The sequence below is a fragment of the Acanthopagrus latus genome, chromosome 1 (assembly GCF_904848185.1).
Source record: "Acanthopagrus latus isolate v.2019 chromosome 1, fAcaLat1.1, whole genome shotgun sequence".
In the NCBI taxonomy this organism is placed as follows: Eukaryota; Metazoa; Chordata; class Actinopteri; order Spariformes; family Sparidae; genus Acanthopagrus; species Acanthopagrus latus.
The window spans coordinates 9,529,372-9,546,631 of record NC_051039.1 but is presented as its reverse complement, the minus strand read 5'-3'; the positions used below and the strand labels follow the sequence as shown (position 1 = coordinate 9,546,631).

At 44.7% G+C, this 17,260-nt stretch overlaps 1 protein-coding gene and 1 long non-coding RNA gene across 3 annotated transcripts in view; one reads left to right on the top strand and one right to left on the bottom strand.

Annotated features, from left to right (window-relative positions):
- dclk2a (doublecortin-like kinase 2a) overlaps window positions 1-17,260 on the top strand; it is a 41,408-nt gene that overhangs the window by 15,012 nt on the left and 9,136 nt on the right. For both annotated transcript variants that reach the window (XR_005075206.1, XM_037099038.1), the window contains exons 3-7: window positions 10,257-10,386; window positions 12,427-12,519; window positions 13,024-13,074; window positions 14,533-14,627; window positions 16,464-16,551. Coding sequence is in view for 1 of the 2 variants with exons in the window: in XM_037099038.1 (XP_036954933.1) it covers window positions 10,257-10,386; window positions 12,427-12,519; window positions 13,024-13,074; window positions 14,533-14,627; window positions 16,464-16,551 (457 nt within the window). In the remaining variant the exon portion in view is untranslated. The remainder of the gene's footprint in view (window positions 1-10,256; window positions 10,387-12,426; window positions 12,520-13,023; window positions 13,075-14,532; window positions 14,628-16,463; window positions 16,552-17,260) is intronic.
- Window positions 1,959-12,502, bottom strand: LOC119020023. The gene is made up of 3 exons (XR_005075208.1): window positions 12,280-12,502; window positions 9,558-9,629; window positions 1,959-2,077 (listed from the first exon to the last, which is right to left on the bottom strand). It is a non-coding gene; the product is annotated as an uncharacterized LOC119020023 (long non-coding RNA).

Below are 17,260 nucleotides of genomic sequence, written 5' to 3'. Positions count from 1 at the left end.
AAGTTGAAGGTCACTCACAGGCCTCAACACTTGCGGCAGCTTATCGGGGCACGAATAATTTGATGCCATGCTGTGGAGAAAGGCAGCAGGCGGGCAGACTGGGACTGCTCCCAACAAACTCCACTTTTAGAGAGGTAAAATTGCAATTTTTTTCTCCCTCACGGTACGTTTCTTTCTGCAGATAACAGTGCAGTAAATGGAAAAATGCGCACCAACCATTAGCATTTGTAACAACAAGCTCCTTTCTGTGAAATTGTTTTTCTAACCCTTTCACTTTATAAATCCAGCTTAATTCCCATGATTAAATAATCAACTCACGGGCAATTACTGCAAGTGCTGAAGCTCCCCACCCAGGACAACACATATACAAACAAACAAATCAATTATGAAGTCAGATAAATGGAGGATACAACTTGAACACTCAGTGCAGAGGGGGATACAAAATTCTGAATAACAATTACTTTTGCAAACAGTTTCCACAGACATCTTGAAGGTTATGTCTGCTCAGTCTGGCTCAGTGTGATATCATTTTTTTCTATGGTGGTTTCTGAAAAATAGTCAGTTCTGGTGTCCTTCTCATTTTTAAAAGACATATGATCATTTTTTTGCTTTGAAATGTCACAAACGATTAGACCTTGTTACATTCCGCCTGTCGCAACTCCTGGGAGAGAGTCAGCGAGTGAGGAAGGAAGTTGGCGAATGAGACTAAACACAATGCGATCAAAGCATTCAAAAGTGGCTGCTTGAATCACGTACATAGATCATCATTGGCAACAGTGCTTGTTGGACAGTGAAAACAACGACACACTCATGACCCACGCAACTTACTGTACATCTTTTGTTTTGTTTGGATTGAAAGAAAGACCCCTAGTGGTATAAATGACATACATCGGTGAACACAGCAACAACATTTGCTCTTCCTAAACTTGTGGACATGTGGAACAGCAAATATGAATTGATCACAAACAGGACAAGATAATAGCCAGCTCGGTCATAGTTCCTGGATCACTGATTTTTGGGGACACACACACGCGTCTGACAGAGCGGAGGATTGTTGTTAGCGTGACACCGATTCACATGATGCGCTCCAGCACTCTAAACCAGCCCCGGTCGTACAATACATGTGTTTAGCGGGGGGGCGTGCCGCTCTGCTATCTGGTGCCAAGAGTTAAAAGGTTTACATTCGTTAATGTGTCTGATTTCTGCCCACCATGTGATCATCCTGATGGGGATGATACCTTGTCATCTGGGCGCCCTCCTGGCAGGACGGTGAAACCTGCCCTGGCAGTTTCAGACAGATTAATGAAACTGTCTCCCTCCTCGACTAGCTGGGGTCAAGGCCACACGAGGGCTCCGGCTGATTGTCAGACACGAGCTGTTTTCGGGGCCAAGTCTGGATTAAACACCGTCAATTAGGTCAACAGCCATGAAATTTGCATGCCCACCTATTGTTCTGCACCATCATTAGCATGCAGCGCCAGCTGACAGCCGTGCAACCACACCATCCAACCGGGCACCAGATTCACTAACATGCTATTGTTTAATCTGATCTCATTTATGAATGAAACTTGTGTTCTGAATTCCTGGTAGAGTTGGCGATGTTCCAGGTATATAATACTTTGGGTTAGTAGTATTACCACTCTTTTAATTCGCTTGTTAAATCATATTAATCTTATCGGGTTATACTGTACTACTGCTAAAAATGTATCCACACCTTCCAGCTGATACCGAGTAAGAATCTGAAGTTAAACTAGGAAACTTCTTCTATTAATTGATTTTGTTCTGTATGGAACCTTTTGCATGTCCGTCCATCCTGGAACTTTCCCCTATTGTTCTGATGTTTCGTCAGATTTTTGTTTAGTTCGGTTTGTGTTTATCCTATTCAGGGTCTAAAGCAATGCAGGGCGTATCACATATTGTAATGTAAAGCCCTTAAAAACAACTTTTGTGATATTTGATTGACTTCAAAGCTTTTGCAATTATTCCTTTTTATTAAAATAAGTGTTAAGTAGCTTTATATTCCAACAGCAATCAACGTTACAGGGTATTTGTTCAGTAACCCATGTATTCTTTCCACCTGTAAGTAAAAAAAAAAAGTGGTCATTTTAAGGTATCCCTGCCCACTTTCTCCAATCAGGACAGAGAACCCTGCACTTTCATGTGGTGACACAGAGATGCAGGAGGTTACTGAAACGGTCAGGAAGTGAGCTAAAACAACTACAATACTCACAGCGGCTCTAATCAACTTCACAGATTGAAAGCAAATGTCTGCAAGTGACAGTATAATGTAGTGGTTGTCTGTCCTCTGGAGATAAAAACCTACAAATCCAGACCCCCTCTTTCTTGTCGTAGCAGATGGCTTACACACATGCGCGCGCACACACACACACACACACACACACACACACACACACACACACACACACACACACACACACACACACACACACACACACACACCATCAGTGCTTTCCCCCAGCCTTGGTCTGCCATACTTCATTTCGTATATAAAGCAAAAGTGCCTCTTCCTCCGTTTCCCGCGTGCTGCCATGATACCTGCACTGGGGACAGGACAACAAAAAGCCGGCAGACGACAGAGAGCGGGGGTGTCATGAGGGGACACGGAGCTGTCGGCTGTGCGGAACGTGTGAAGGCCACAGACGGGGGCGGGCGTCCATTGTGTGCCGTGTGATCTCAACTACTTGTTTTGTTTCCTTTGTCCCGGCCTGGCCCTCATCCATTCTTTGCAGCAGGCCTTTCACTCTCCCCGCAGGAGAGTTGACATCATGCTATGGATAAACTCCAGCCCACACACTATTGTTTGTCTACTTGAGTTTAATCATGCCAGCGAAGCTCAGATTGCCTCAGCATGTTCTGGCAGATTGATGTGATGAATGTTTTTTTTTTTTTTTTGCACAGGGCAGATCTGGAGCTGTATGTCTAAACGATCCTGACAACCGTAGCACGTATCTGAGTCTGAGGGGTTGAGTTTAATTTGCACATCACACAGTGTCTATTCTTCAAGTGTCTTGAAGTGTATCCTGGATTAACAGTGTTGATGTTTATGTAAGTGGACAGCTTTATTCTTGTTTATTATTTATTTATTTATTTATTTATTGGAACAGAGCAACCATGAAACATTCAGCCCAGTTGCCAGAATAAAATGCTAAGAATTTCCATTTCTTCAAACCATGGATAGTTTACATTTTACGGTCATTCACATTTTTATAATATGTGTCATATCACAGTCTCCAGTCCATGTATATAAGCTTGCCGGTTGATGGAGGTGATGGTGGTGCCATTACAGCTGAGCGAATTGGCTGCAAATTCATGTTTGAGATGACGACAACATCTGTATGTGTAGAACTAGTAGGTATTTTTAACGTTGTTTCAATAATTTTAAGTGTTAAGCTGCTGAATATTTTTATAGAGATGCTGGGACATTTTCCAGTCATGTTTGTGGCAGCGAAACTTGATCCAAAACCAGATATTGTTGATGAGACGTCAGGACATTTTGTGACAACAAAAACAGGTATTTGAAGCTAAAAGATGATCTTTTCCAAAAGCTTACTAAATGTATTCGGGGACTAAACCTAATCAGGCCATAAGCACGAAAGCATGAAATTGATAACTGAACCCACAGAAACATAAAGCCAACTTTTATTCTATCGACAGGGATTGAAGACATTAATGTGTGACTCCAGGGACTCGTCCTGGAACTGCAATATTATAATTTGAGCATTTATTGCCTAGTAGCCACTTTAGGTGCAATAATATGTTGATTTTTAATTGAAGACTGAGTATTATGCTAATTGACAACAAAAAACAACATTTTATGCATCTCCTGTGTGCCCCAGAGCTCCTCAGCAATTCTCTCCCTTTTCTAAATGACTCGGGTAATCTGCTGAGGCTCATTTGAGCTAAAAAGTTGTGTGTGCATGTCGAGGCTCACGCTCCCACTCTCTTCATTCCTTCTTGCACGGCTCCGATTGAGTTTAAAGAGCCCGGCGCTGATGTACGTTCAGGCAGCCCGAGGTTATGTGCCGCAACAGCGCTCTGTCTGTTCGTGAATATGTATCGCAGTGAAGGAGACAGAGAGAGCCAGGCGGCTGTGTAACGTGTTGTAGAGAAAGCTGCCACTGGCGGGTGCGAGGCAGTTTCCTTGAATTGATCTAAGCATTTTGGGAAACTGTCAATTTGAATGTGTGCTTCTTTTCGCTCTGAAGTGCTTTAGCCTTCAGTGTCTCCAGTTAAAAATGTGCCTCATGAATTAATGAAATCCTTTTTATAAAATAATCTCGTTTCTCCTTCAGTTCCTTCAGTGAGCGGTGGTTTGGTGGTTCTTTTACATCCGCGTGGCTGCTGTCGAAAGTTTAAGCGACTGAAAGCAGCTTGATTTCTTAGTAAAGCTCTGTATTCAGTAGCGAACGGTTAATGCAGCTAATGCAATGAATCCACAGCAGTGAGTTAATTATGAGACTTAGCTTTCTCATTGCTCTTTTTTTTTTATGCCGCCGCCATCGCCTTGTCTTGGCTGTCACATGTGCCTGAGATTTACCGCTCTAATCAGGAAGAATTAAAATGTCTCGGGAAGCGGCCTCTGTCTGCGAGTAAGAGTTCAACTCGAGCTAATAACCTGGTTGGCTTTAGCTTAAGCATCGCCCTGACAAACTTAATTGGCGTCTAGCTTTCTGAACGTTTAAGTGAGAGTTTAAGCTTGTGTAAGGAATGCACATCTACTCCGCCATCCAAGGTTATTTTTCCTTTGCAGCAGCAGGGGTGCTGTGGAGGCTGACCTTCCCTGAGGCAAGATGCAGGGATCTCATTGTTTGGTTTTTATTTTCTTCCCCTCAGGACTCCAAACATCTTCTCTGCCTCTTGCACATTTGGCTCTAAGTGATGAGCAGCAATGAGGGGTTTGGTGACGCACAGGGGCCGACGGTACCCAGCGATTACTTTGATCATTGTCCTGTCAGCCGTTAAAAGAAGAGCCTTTACTTTCTTGGGTATTTCCACTACCCTAAATTCTTAACACCTGCTGTTGTGTGACATTGTATCTTTGGAACAGAGCCCTGATAAGAGCATTTCCTCCCCCCCTAAAAAACCTAGAGCAGTGTATTCATACTGTATATGTTGGTGGCATATTTATATAATCAATATTTTGTTGGTTACATGTCTTGAAAATCAGAACCACCAGGATTTTCCTTAAAAAATAAAAAAAACTAAGTAATCCACCTCAGTCATCACTTATAACCCAGTAGAAGTGTGTGGCAGTGTCTATCTGCAGAGACTCCGCCCTCGACCTGTTATTGTCAGGACATTGTAGAGATGATTCTGGGCATCATCCATTCTGTCAGAAAATAGCTTATCTTTTAGAATGATCAACTGTCCAGTGCTTTCACCAACCCAAAGCGTCAGTATTTGAATTTTGCAGCAAACAACAGATCCTGAGTAACATGCCTGTAAGGGATCCACAACCTTGACTTACTGCCAGTTTTTTTGTTTCCATGAATTTCGTGAAAAGTGTGATCAGTTTTTGGTGGGCACGTTCATTTCGCACTTAGCATTTTAATGTTAAAAAGGTGGGGGTTCTGTCGTTGGTCTAAGAAACGGATTCCCTTTGATTCTGTCATATACAAGCTCGAAGCCCTCGGCCTGTATCTCCCTCTGTTGCTGAGCCTAGCAGGGCAGAAAAGTACAGCAGGCAACACCGAGAACACAGACGGATGGTGAGTGCAATAGAAGGTCAGACGTACAAGAGGAAGTGGGGGTGGGGGTGGGTGGGATTGTCGCTTCGTGGAGGGCAAACTTCAGTTTACCCTCAAGACACGTCACCCGGCCAATGCAGAACCCCTGTGAACAGTTCACTTCACTGATTGGCCGAGACAAGGCCTAGCAGGACGGGTGCTGGCGATGGAGTGCCATTGGCTGTTGATCCTGGCAGTGGCTGACAAGAGCAAGGAAAAACACGGACAATGCGGACTGACATTCATACACCCCTTTTACATCTTTGCTCCAAGTAATGTGCTTTCTTTTGAAGGAAAACACCCTGCTGCGGTCACATTTTTCTCATAAAAAATACACGTTTCAAGTTTCAAAAGCAGCGTCATGATTTGTCTTTTATCAGAGGATATGGATCAATTACAGCGTGAGCATGCATGTGTAAACCTTTCATACGTCGACTTTGTAGAACATTCTCCAACACACACACATTTCGGTGAGATGCAGGCTTGTGCTAACGAGATGCTGTTGTTGGATAAGGCAATAACAAACCAGAGCAGCGGGAGAGCGGGCCGACGGAGGGAGAAATCAATCCTCACAGCCAGCACAGCAGCCAGTAGCTGGAGGGATCAAATCATAACCATCAGCGGTGACATGATGAGCAAGCGAGCTGGTGAGTGAGGGAGAGCTTGGCAGATTGTCAGGACCTCATCATCGTCACCGTGAATGTTACTGGTGAATATGACCGGAGGTTAGTTGGTGGCAATAGGCGATCTGAAAGCCACGATGTGCAAAGGTTTTCGCGTCACTGTAACGCCTGTGTGTGGTCGGACCTTGTGACTCGTGAGGCCGGAGATATATTTGCTTTTTAATAATGCTTTCTCGTGATGGTGTTCTGTAAGATGCAGTACTCCCATGAGCAGTAGGGGCAGTGTGGTGCCAGAATGTGATGGGGGCCAGGGGTCAGGTAGCATGTCCATAGCATCGGGGTCTACGATGACGGACTGAGTTCTCTTGCGTTCTCTTTTGAGTTCTAACCTCTAGTAACACACCTAGTATACAGGCAAATATGTCAGCAACTACATTCATGTTATCTTTGTAAACGCAGAACTAAAAATAGTGACATCAGAATCGATTGAAGGTGAGAATTTAAACCAGAAAAAAAAAAAAAAACAAGATTTCCAACTGCAGTCTGGTTCTGCTATCAGTGATTCTTGTGGTAGAACCTGTTAACCCTGTTAGATAATGGTACTGTAATATGTGCGTAGTGTTGCTTCAGCAAAATGTAAAATTCACTGATAAGACTTCCTCTCTTACCCCACATACTTCCCCCTCATTCAGTTCAGGAATGTTTCCTTTGTTTAAATATAAAGCTATTTCAAACAGGGCATTGTCAATAGTGCCACTTTAAAAGTACATCCAAGTTATAACGCCGTGATTTAACGGACTTTGTCATTTAACGTAATTTCTCAACCACTTGACCTCCTTTCAATTTTTGCCTTTTTAAAACCTGTGTCCATGCAGGCGCCATTCGTCTCCATTTCCCCACATTCCCCTGGGTGTCACAGGCCGGCTGAAAAGTACTTTATCACAGGCCACAGCAGTGCTAACCTTGCAGAGAGGGAGGCGTGTGTAGGGGTGAAAGTAAATGAGAATACAGCCGGGGGCCTTCTCGACAAGGATATATAATATCCCAGCCACGAGTTCCCCTTTTCTTCACAGTGAGCCTGTTGCCTCAGGTGGAGCCAGGGCAAGTGTGTCCCGGGGCAACAGGAAGATAACTCGGTGATGATGGCGCATGAATCAAAAATGGAAATTAAATGAAAGTAATTTAGTTAATGTGAGCGCCGTAGCTTGTTTGGGGCTGAAGTGGTCATCTCACAGTGTAACATGACTTAAATCAAAAATTGGGCTTTCTGGGAATATTGCTTGCTTGTTAGGTTTCTGGCAAAGAGATCAAAGAAGATTGATATCACTGTTGTGTCCTCTTAAGTCAAGAGATGCACTGTTAATGTAGGCTACTATTTTAGATCTTAGAATGGTCTTAGTCTTCAGGCAAAGTCTTAGTCTACATGTTAGCTTTAGTCACAATTGCAACCAGAAAAAAAACACATATTTTGTATATATATTTTGGGTCATCACTGTTTCATCTTAGTCATGACAAAAAGGGGTTCATCAAACATTTTTCATCATAGGTTGTTTAAATTAAGTTAATATCAAGGCGATGGTAAGCTGAGCTTAGCACAAAGACTAGAGACGGGGAAAAGTCACTCCGGCTCTGTCGGAAACAAAATCATGCCGCTGGCCCCAGATTATTGTGTTATGTCACCTTTGTTTAATCCAAACACAGGAAAAAAATGCAAATACAACAATTCAGCATGTTACAAAAAAAGGCTGGACTGTTGATGTTGTCAGTGAGGAGTTGCTAAGCTAAGCTAGCCTTGTATTTAATGGACAGGTATGAGACAGGTATCTTCACATCTGCTTTGCTTTTCCCTCCAACCTGTCACCAGTGTCCTCTGACTGCTGATGTCATCACTGTTGGTGGCTTCCCTGCAGGGGACAGCACTCACTTAGGGCAGCGTCTGTGCTGATGTCTGACATTGTACCTCAAACAAGTGACCGAGCACGCTCCACACACGTCCTGCTGAGTGGATGGAAAAACACAACGCCGAGCTCTCAGTTATAATGTCCACACGCCAGAGGGACCAGAGCGTGGATTAAGGTTAGGGGTCAACGAGAAGTCGCATCTTATATCTGTGCGTAATCGTCTCTCACCGTCACAGCTCGGCACCACAGTCCATTTCTATCACATACATCGGACTACGGCTATCCACGTGGGCCGTTGCTATAGTGATTCTACCGCCTGGGTCCTTACAGTATGGTGTGATGATCAGCTGCCAAATTCCAGAGTGAGAGCTCATGTAAAGAATCCACTCCAGCTATGTCAAACCTTTGATAACCAGCCACAGCTCAGCGTGGACAAATATGACACCCACCCACTCAGATTCTTTTCATGTAACTCCATGTAAAGACGAGTTTGCTTCAGCGATTGGACAAAAAAAAAGGGGGGGGGGGGATTAAGGAGGGTGAAATACTGTTTTTGATTATTTATGGGTATGTTACAGATACTGCATCCAGTTTCATTTTTAATTCATGCCGTCTGTATGTAGGACATGCAGAAGTGTCATGTGAAGTGTCTCATTTATTATTAATGGATGTGTAACTATATATTTGTTGTGTGTTAAATACTCCACTTCTGCTAATTTAGCTGTGAGATGTCTCACTCCTGCTCCACTCCTCTCCGCCTCCAGCTCTTCTTTTTTACCGCGCAGCATCATTTTTTTGTTGTTGTTTTTTTTCTTTTGCGTTCGTGTTCAGTAGCCATTTAGCTTTTCTGGACCACCGGTTCTTCTAATACCCATCTTAGACACACACACACACACACACACACACACACACACACACACACACACACACACACACACACACATACACACACTTTCCCCCACTGTGTCAGCCCCCAATCTCCCCCAGAGGATCCATCTGCCCACAATCTTCAGCCATCCACTACTCCTCCTCCTACTCTTGTTTCAAGTGTGTGTGTGTGTGTGTGTGTGTGTGTGTGTGTGTGTGTGTGTGTGTGTGTGTGTGTGTGTGTGTGTGCATATACTGTGCATATGCCAGACAGGCAGTGTGTGGGTGCACTTGTGTGTGTGTGTGTGTGTTGGTGGGGAGATAATGAGTGGATCTTTACCTCCTTTGTCTTCCTACTTGTCCACCTACAGCAACAGAGGGGTAATCTGAGTGTGTGTGTGTGTGTGGGCACAACTCACCATATTTTAAAAGTAACTCCTATTTCCATCTCCAGGGGTGGGTCGTGGGTGGAGAAGTAAAATCGGTCGGATCTGCAGAGAAAATGACGATCACAGCGTGAGACAGAATAGGAAAATAGGCAAGATAAATGACCCTGCGGCACGGACGCCACACGCTCTCCTCCCGTGACTCCACACTGACTCTGCAGTATTCTGGACGTCGCAGTGTGTTGACCTTGTGCTCTGTGCTGTACATTCAAACACACGTGTGAGGCGCACGGTTACACTCCTCACCGCACCGCGCGCATCACACAGACTGATTTTAATTGGCCTATTTCACTGAGCAATTATTTCACATCCAGAAATACCGCGGTGACATGAATGAAATGAAATGAAAGTCGGTAGAATCGTGCTGCAGGATCATGCGAGATCCCTGGAAGTGGAAGGGACGGTGATGAACCAGACTCCATCCTGCATACCCTCTGAAAGAAACCTCTAAAAGTTACAAAAGCTTTAATATTAAGTAAATAAAGAGCGGATGGGACCTTCTACCTCCGAGTATTCACAATAAGTGATTGCAGCCTTGAGCAGTGCTACTTTTTGTCTACATGAAGGATCGGGTGACTTTTTTTACCTCTGCTTCTGAGTACTGAAACAAGTAAACGAGTATCATACCCGTCTGAATACTCTCCATCTCTCTCCCCACCTGTCTTCCTACAGATTACCTGCCTGCAGGACTTCTTCGGGGACGACGATGTATTCATAGCGTGCGGCCCGGAGAAGTACCGCTATGCCCAGGACGACTTTGTGTTGGATCACAGCGGTAAGGCTTCCACAGCCTTTATGACTGGTAGGCCTGACTAAGACTAACTTAACATCTGTGTGTGTGTTTGTGTGTTTATGTGTGTGTTCTTCTCAGTGTCCTTCCTCGCCATTCTTCTCTGACTTTTGTTCGCATCCCTCTTTTCCCTTTGGAGAGTTGACAGCAGAATACTGTTACCTCTCAGGATTCTCTTCCTAATTTAATTCTGACTATTTAACAGTTTCAAAGTGTGCTTTTATATTAACATAAAGTGGATTTAGTTGCACGTACAACATCTCACCATGTTAGTTTTACACATTTCCACACACATACTCTTGCTGTCGGGTGAAGACGGGAAGCGGCGCTCCTGTTTGTGTGAAATTCAGTTCTTGTTTTTGAATGTTTTTGTATTCATGTTCTGTCCTGTACATGCTGTACATACAGTATAATAGTCACACCCTCTGTTTTCTATTTATCGTGTTGAAAGTGTTGGAGAGCACACAGGCAGGATGTGACCTCTGTAAACCAGCAGATCCATTCGCAGTCAAAGCTGCAGCACGGAGGACTTCACCCAACTCTGGATGACCTTGTGGGAAGGAAAAGCAGTTTATTATAGTAACAGTCCAACGCATTGACATCCGGCTTCATTTTTTTTCTGTGTGTGTGTTGTTTTGTCAGGTTAGGTAACAACGGGGAGGCCTTTCCTAACACACACTGCGTTTGAGGACGAGCGATGGTTGGATCGGCCGTATTCAGAGATAGTTCAGAGCCCCCGTCCCACTTGCGCTCCTGTGCTCTACTTTTAAGAATTAGGTCTTTGAAGGAACAAAAAAGGCACACTGCACTCTCTGTTGAGGGGACTGAAGCTGCTCTTGCTCTTGCGAAAAATGGGTCCAGACACTCAACTGTTGAAACATGGAAAGAATAAAAACGGCCTGCACGATAGATCAGTAGAGCCCATCACCACCACCGCTGTTGGTTAGTGTTAAAGGTTCCAGTCTTTGTTGAAAAATACCGCGTTTGTTTGCTTTTCACACATGCAGCAGGGAAGAAGTTGTATTATATTCGAACCCCATTTTTTTAATCAGTCAATGAAATATGTATGTGGTGATAAACAGCACTGGGAACACATTAGGAATGCGCTGTGGGTGTGCTTCTGCGGGCCAGGTTCTGTCATTACGTTATACCTCTCTCCGCCTACACCCTCATTAACACAACCCCGACAAGTTTACCACCAAGCCTTCATTACTGCATCTGCGCTTACAGCAACGCCACTAAATCAGCGGCGGCGTGGAGCGACCCATATATAAAAATTTAAAAAAAAAACAAAGCCTGCGACTTGTCTTTCATGTGTTCAAAGTGTGCTGTGATCATTTCAGTCCATACGTTTCATTCCAGTGGAAAACACGAGCCGTTATTGCCTTTGCTTTGCTTTGACAAACACAAGATCATCACCGATGTGTAGCAAGTCTCGATATGAGGGTCTATAATTAAATCTTAAGGTGGGCCGTGTAGTTATGGGGGAACTGACCTACTGTTTTAAGCCTAAAGAAACTAAATAAACTCTCTTTGTTTTTCATGACTGAAGATGCAAACAAAGAACAACACAGTTTCACACTGTTTTACATACTTTAGATTTAGATATTACATTACATTTATTGTTACAGTAGGTACAAACTGAGTTTGGTATCAAACCTCTGTGCGTGATTCTCTGTCAAAGTTATTTTTTGTAAGGCTGCTTGATTAATATACTTAAGATCGGAGAAGTTTGTCCTCTTTCTTTATTGAATGTTATTGTATCCAAAAAGTATATTTATTTGTTCTTCTGTGCTTCTCAATCCGTTTTGACTAAACACCGTCCACCTGTGTGTTGCTGCCTCTCTGTCCTCATAAACAGCTCTCACCAGCGTTCATGAACTCACGCCTCATGAATAACATTACCTGTGGGCCGCGCTCCTCCCTGTGCAGCAGCTTGCCGGGCATAATTTTTATGCCACTTAAACTCCGACTGAGAAGAGAGGAGAAGTTGTGTTGATAGAGGAAGGTTAATATATTCGACAGTGACCCTGAGTGTGGTTGTCTCCCCAGAATGCAGAGCGCTGAAGTCGTCCCACAGCCGCTCCGCCACTCCGAACCGGTCTGCTAAGAGCCCCGCGCGACGCAGCAAGTCTCCCGGCGCAGGTAGGACACATGACGGCACTTTGCTGCACATAGTCTAGAAACTGTTGAGTGATATTCATGGATATTTAGCATATTAACTCCTAAATAGACAATTTGAAAAGTCTGACCCTGCAAATTATTTCTTTATATGTGTGAAAACATGTTGCTCAAATATATATTTAAAGAGAAAATCCTGTATATCTGATGTCAAAGTAACACTGTAAGCACATTTGTGGTTGACAGGCCGAATTATGGCCTTTTTAACGCGTCAGCCTCGTCCTCAGCGCTCAGCAGCTGTGATGAGTGACTAAGCAATTTGCGTGGTGCATTGAGAGACGGTGACATTCAGCTGAGTAATTGGTGCTCCACAAGGCGCTACGTCGAGACGAGGTCATTCAGAGGTTGCCAGTTTCGGAGAGCTCGCAGTCTTCATTCTTCAGTTTCACAGTGGCGTTGTGCTGCGATTTCTAGCGAATCGCATCTGCCACATCTGACTGTTCTTTGTTTTGCTCCCGACGCATGCAGCGAGGCAGCCCGTCCACTACTCCACCAGCCAGTCTCCAATCAAATCCCCAGGTGAGGCTGGAGATGGACGTCACACGGTTTGCTTAATGAAACACCTGTCGTGTTAACGCACGCCGGCAAGTCGGGGTGAGGTGGCCAAGAAAAAACGAGCTTCGTGCAGCGTTGGGGTTCTCTTTGTCTCTCATCTGTTAGGGCTGACTCAAGAGTTGCCACTTAAACACCATGAGTCAGTGGGTCGATGAGTCCAGCCCGGTCCAGATAGAAGAACATGATGGATTTTAGATTCTGTGCTGATATACTTAGTCCCCAGGTTATGAAATGATATTGATTTGGAGGTGAAACGCCTTCAGTGACATGCTGCTGAAGCTCTTAAACAATCTCATTTTCGTTGTTACATAATGTTTCGCCTTCTCTTTTGGCTTATTTCCTTCCTTCCCTCTCTCTTTCTCTCTCCCCCCCCTCCTCACTCTCTGACTCAGACTTTACCACAGGATACCATTTATTATACACATTTATGTGATTTTGAAAGCCAGCTGCCGCAGAATCCACTGACTCAAAAGCCACGAACTGATTAGGCTCACTCCTCAGCTGTGTTAATTAAATCCCGCTCTCGCCCCGCAGCTGAATCGCGCTCCTCTGCATCTGCAGTAACCGAGGTACAAAGTTAAAGCCATACTTTGAAAACATGAACAGCTAATGTCACGCACCGAAGCGTGTTTGAGTTTTTCCCCCCCTAACGTTGCTTCAAACATTCCTTTATGAAAACAAGTTAAATACCCAGAGGAGGGAGAAGAAAAGAAAAAAACTCTCAGTGATTTGTACAATGGAACAAAACTCTGAAACAGGAGTGCAAAGACGCAGCCTGTAGGCAGTGTGAAGTGATTTTCTTTCAGCTCAGCTGGGTTTATGCAGATGAAGAGACTTTGAGTTGAAGTTTGACGCATTATGTCTCTGTATTTGTGCCAGAAAACCAGGAGAGCAGGAGGCAGAAATAGTCTCTTCCTCAGAATGAATCACTGAAACAACAGAAGCCCTCGTTCCTGCTGTGTTCCTTTGCACCTTGTGTTACAGTCTTGTGGATAAATGTCGCGCAGTGGCACAGAGGAATTGCTCTTTTATTTGGATGTTTACAGTGACAGCAAAACCCTTTGTGATGTAAACTGAACCAAAGAATATTTGAGTCATACTGGTACAGGCCTGTAAATATAGCCAACGGGGACTTTTTTTGTCTAATGGCGTTGTGCACCTGGAACACTTGGAAGCTAGAAGCTGGAATTTCTGACCTCAGTTTAAATATTGCATTGTTTGCCTACAAGTGGCATATAAAGTCTGAAATGATCATACAGCTGCCTCTTTGGAAGAATCTTTAACTTGCTAAACTTGAATTTGAGAAATACTAAAGTGTATCTGGAACAGTAAAGGAGGCGACCTTTGAACTATCAGGTCTCAAACAACGAGTCTTTCCCATGTTCTTACACATTCCCCACGTTTTTTTTTCCTCCCGTGTAGTAAACGGTGTCTCAAACAGCCAGATCTCGACTCCAAGATCCACCAAGTCCTCCACCCCCTCTCCCACCAGCCCGCGACCCCTCCCTACTTTTAAGGTAAGACGGTACATCACATCCACGCGTGTCCCCGAGTTAAATGCTGCAGATGAAGTGCACACAGACCAAATGCACCATAGCACCATCTATATAGTGCAGTATATGTGTTATACAGTGTATAGTGTTTCGGGTCTGCTAAATGCCCTAAATGTAAATATACTGTAGGTATGTATTCACATTGAAAATCCATCTCATACAGACGAAGGAGCAAAATAAACACACCAGACGCAGACAGCAACAGAGACTGTACACTTCTATTAACAGATTTCTGTGAATTGGGCTCCATTTGTAAGTTTTCCATTACAAGCTGTCTCACTAAGACGTAACAAACATGTTGAATTTCCTCCCGTAGAAAAACTTTGCAGAACCTTTTTTCTTTTATTCAATTTTGAAATCTACATTGTTTACTTCCTTGTTTGCTCACTAACTTCCCTTTGCCGTGTTTCTGCCACCTCTTGATTATTGGAGGAGCAGGACGTCTTGGCAGGAATAGAGTATATTGTGTCACCTGTGTGCTAAGGTTGCCTTTGAGGTTTTGTGGTCGGACGCCAGGCAGCATCTGGCCTCTTAAAAATGTCCCAGCTGTACTGGACTTTGCTTTGATGGCTGACTTGATAAAGTGCAGGTCTGCCGCCTCGGAGACCCCGCAAGCATAAATTTAGGCAGTACATTACGGTGGGGGGGAGAAGGCCAAATCTTATTGACCTACTAACCACAAGATGATGAAATAAATCTATGTCAAGTCACCGACTGACAGCCCTGTCTGACCTGCAGGTCTGTGTTCAGCCCATGTTTCAGTTATGTGATGTATTTTCCTGCCGGAGTTTGAGATACTAATCTGATTTATCGATGGATTCTTCTGTAAGCTGCGTGTTAGTCCTGAACTACAGTTTCTAACTGCTCCAGCCAGCTGGCAGTCCTCCTCGATGAGTGCCACTGTCCCTCTCTAAGCCCAGTCAAAGACTTATCCATCCACATTCATTTGGCAGGATGTTAGAATTTTATGATTTACTGACAGCTTTAGAATTAACTGGCAAAGAGTGCTGAGAAGAGCGATGTGTTTTGAAAAACTAGATGAGGAAGCACAAAGATGTTGCTGGCATCTCATCTCTCAGCCGTCACATGGAAGACGTCAGGTAAACTAAAGTTATTTATCAGAGGGAAAAGCTTTTTTATGTATCCAGTTGTAAAAGAAGAACTAGAAGGTGTCGCCTTTCTATTTTGGTGCCGAGGGCTGCCCTTTTTAGACTGAATAATAGATCCTTACTGTAAAGTGACGAATGTTAAGGTACAGAACACCACTGCACATGATGGAAGAGATCACTGCTCTGATTTTAAAGCTGGTGTTGCGCATTTAAAGTGTACATTTCCCTAAATATAGCCAAAAAAGTAGCTGCGCTCTGCAGAAATGGCGCTCTTGAGAAATGAATCATTCATCTGTGGCCATAAAGGTTTTATGTGCATCGATGATAAGTGGGCGTGGACGAGGAGATCTGTTGCAGCAGCTCTGACACCTTGTACACGTTGAAGGACAGAGACCTAGTTCACTATTTTTACAGATTATTATTGGGTTGAGGTTTTTATTGGTATGTCTTGATAAAAAAGAAGAAGCAAATAAAAAAAAAACTGTTGAACATTTTCAAATCTTAACTCTTCACTTCAGTCAAAGCCACTCAAACACGAGTTGACCCACCGATGATAAACCATCGATGTTTCGTCCGTGCACAGGGTGTTTTTGAGGGCGCCTAAAAATGTCCACGGTTGCTATGGCGACTCGTCCGTGGGTTTTGTTTCAGGCCAGGCGCCTCATCTCTGTTTTTTTGTTTGTGTTTGCAGATCCCCGCGTCACATCACGTCTCGTCGCCAAATGTAAACGGCTCGTTGAACAACCACCAGGAGCAAACCAACCGACTGAGTCCAGAGGGTACGTCCTCCCTTCTCCTCCCCTCTCCTCCCCTGTCCTCCCTTCTCCTCCCCTCTCCTCCCCTGTCCTCCCCTGTCCTCCCTTCTCCTCCCCTCTCCTCCCCTGTCCTCCCTTCTCCTCCCCTCTCCTCCCCTGTCCTCCCTTCTCCTCCCCTGTCCTCCCTTCTCCTCCTCTCTCCTCCCCTCTCCCCTGTCCTCCCTTCTCCTCCCCTCTCCTCCCTTCCCTTCTCCTCCCGTCCTCCCTTCTCTCCTCTCCTCTCCTCCCCTGTCCTCCCCTGTCCTCTCCTCCCCTCCTCCCTCTCCTCCCTCTCCTCCCCTGTCCTCCCTGTCCTCTCCTCTCCTCCCCTGTCCTCCCTTCTCCTCCCTCTCCTCCCCTGTCCTCCCTTCTCCTCCCCTCTCCTCCCCTGTCCTCCCTTCTCCTCCCCCCTCCTCCCTTCTCCTCCCTTCTCCTCCCCTCTCCTCCCCTGTCCTCCCTTCTCCTCCCCCCTCCTCCCCTTCCCTGTCCTCTGTTCCACTTTTATGTCCGAGTCATTCTACTGATCTGCCAACTAAGACAAACACTGCTGCGTGGACTCCCTCACCCTTTAGCACGTGGAAGTGACATTGACAATCACAGTTTTTTTAAATCATCTTTTCCCATCAGGGCCACACTTCAGAATTTGCTTACCCACCAGAAGTGGCAGAGAGTCGGCCTCGTGTGGAGGATAAGA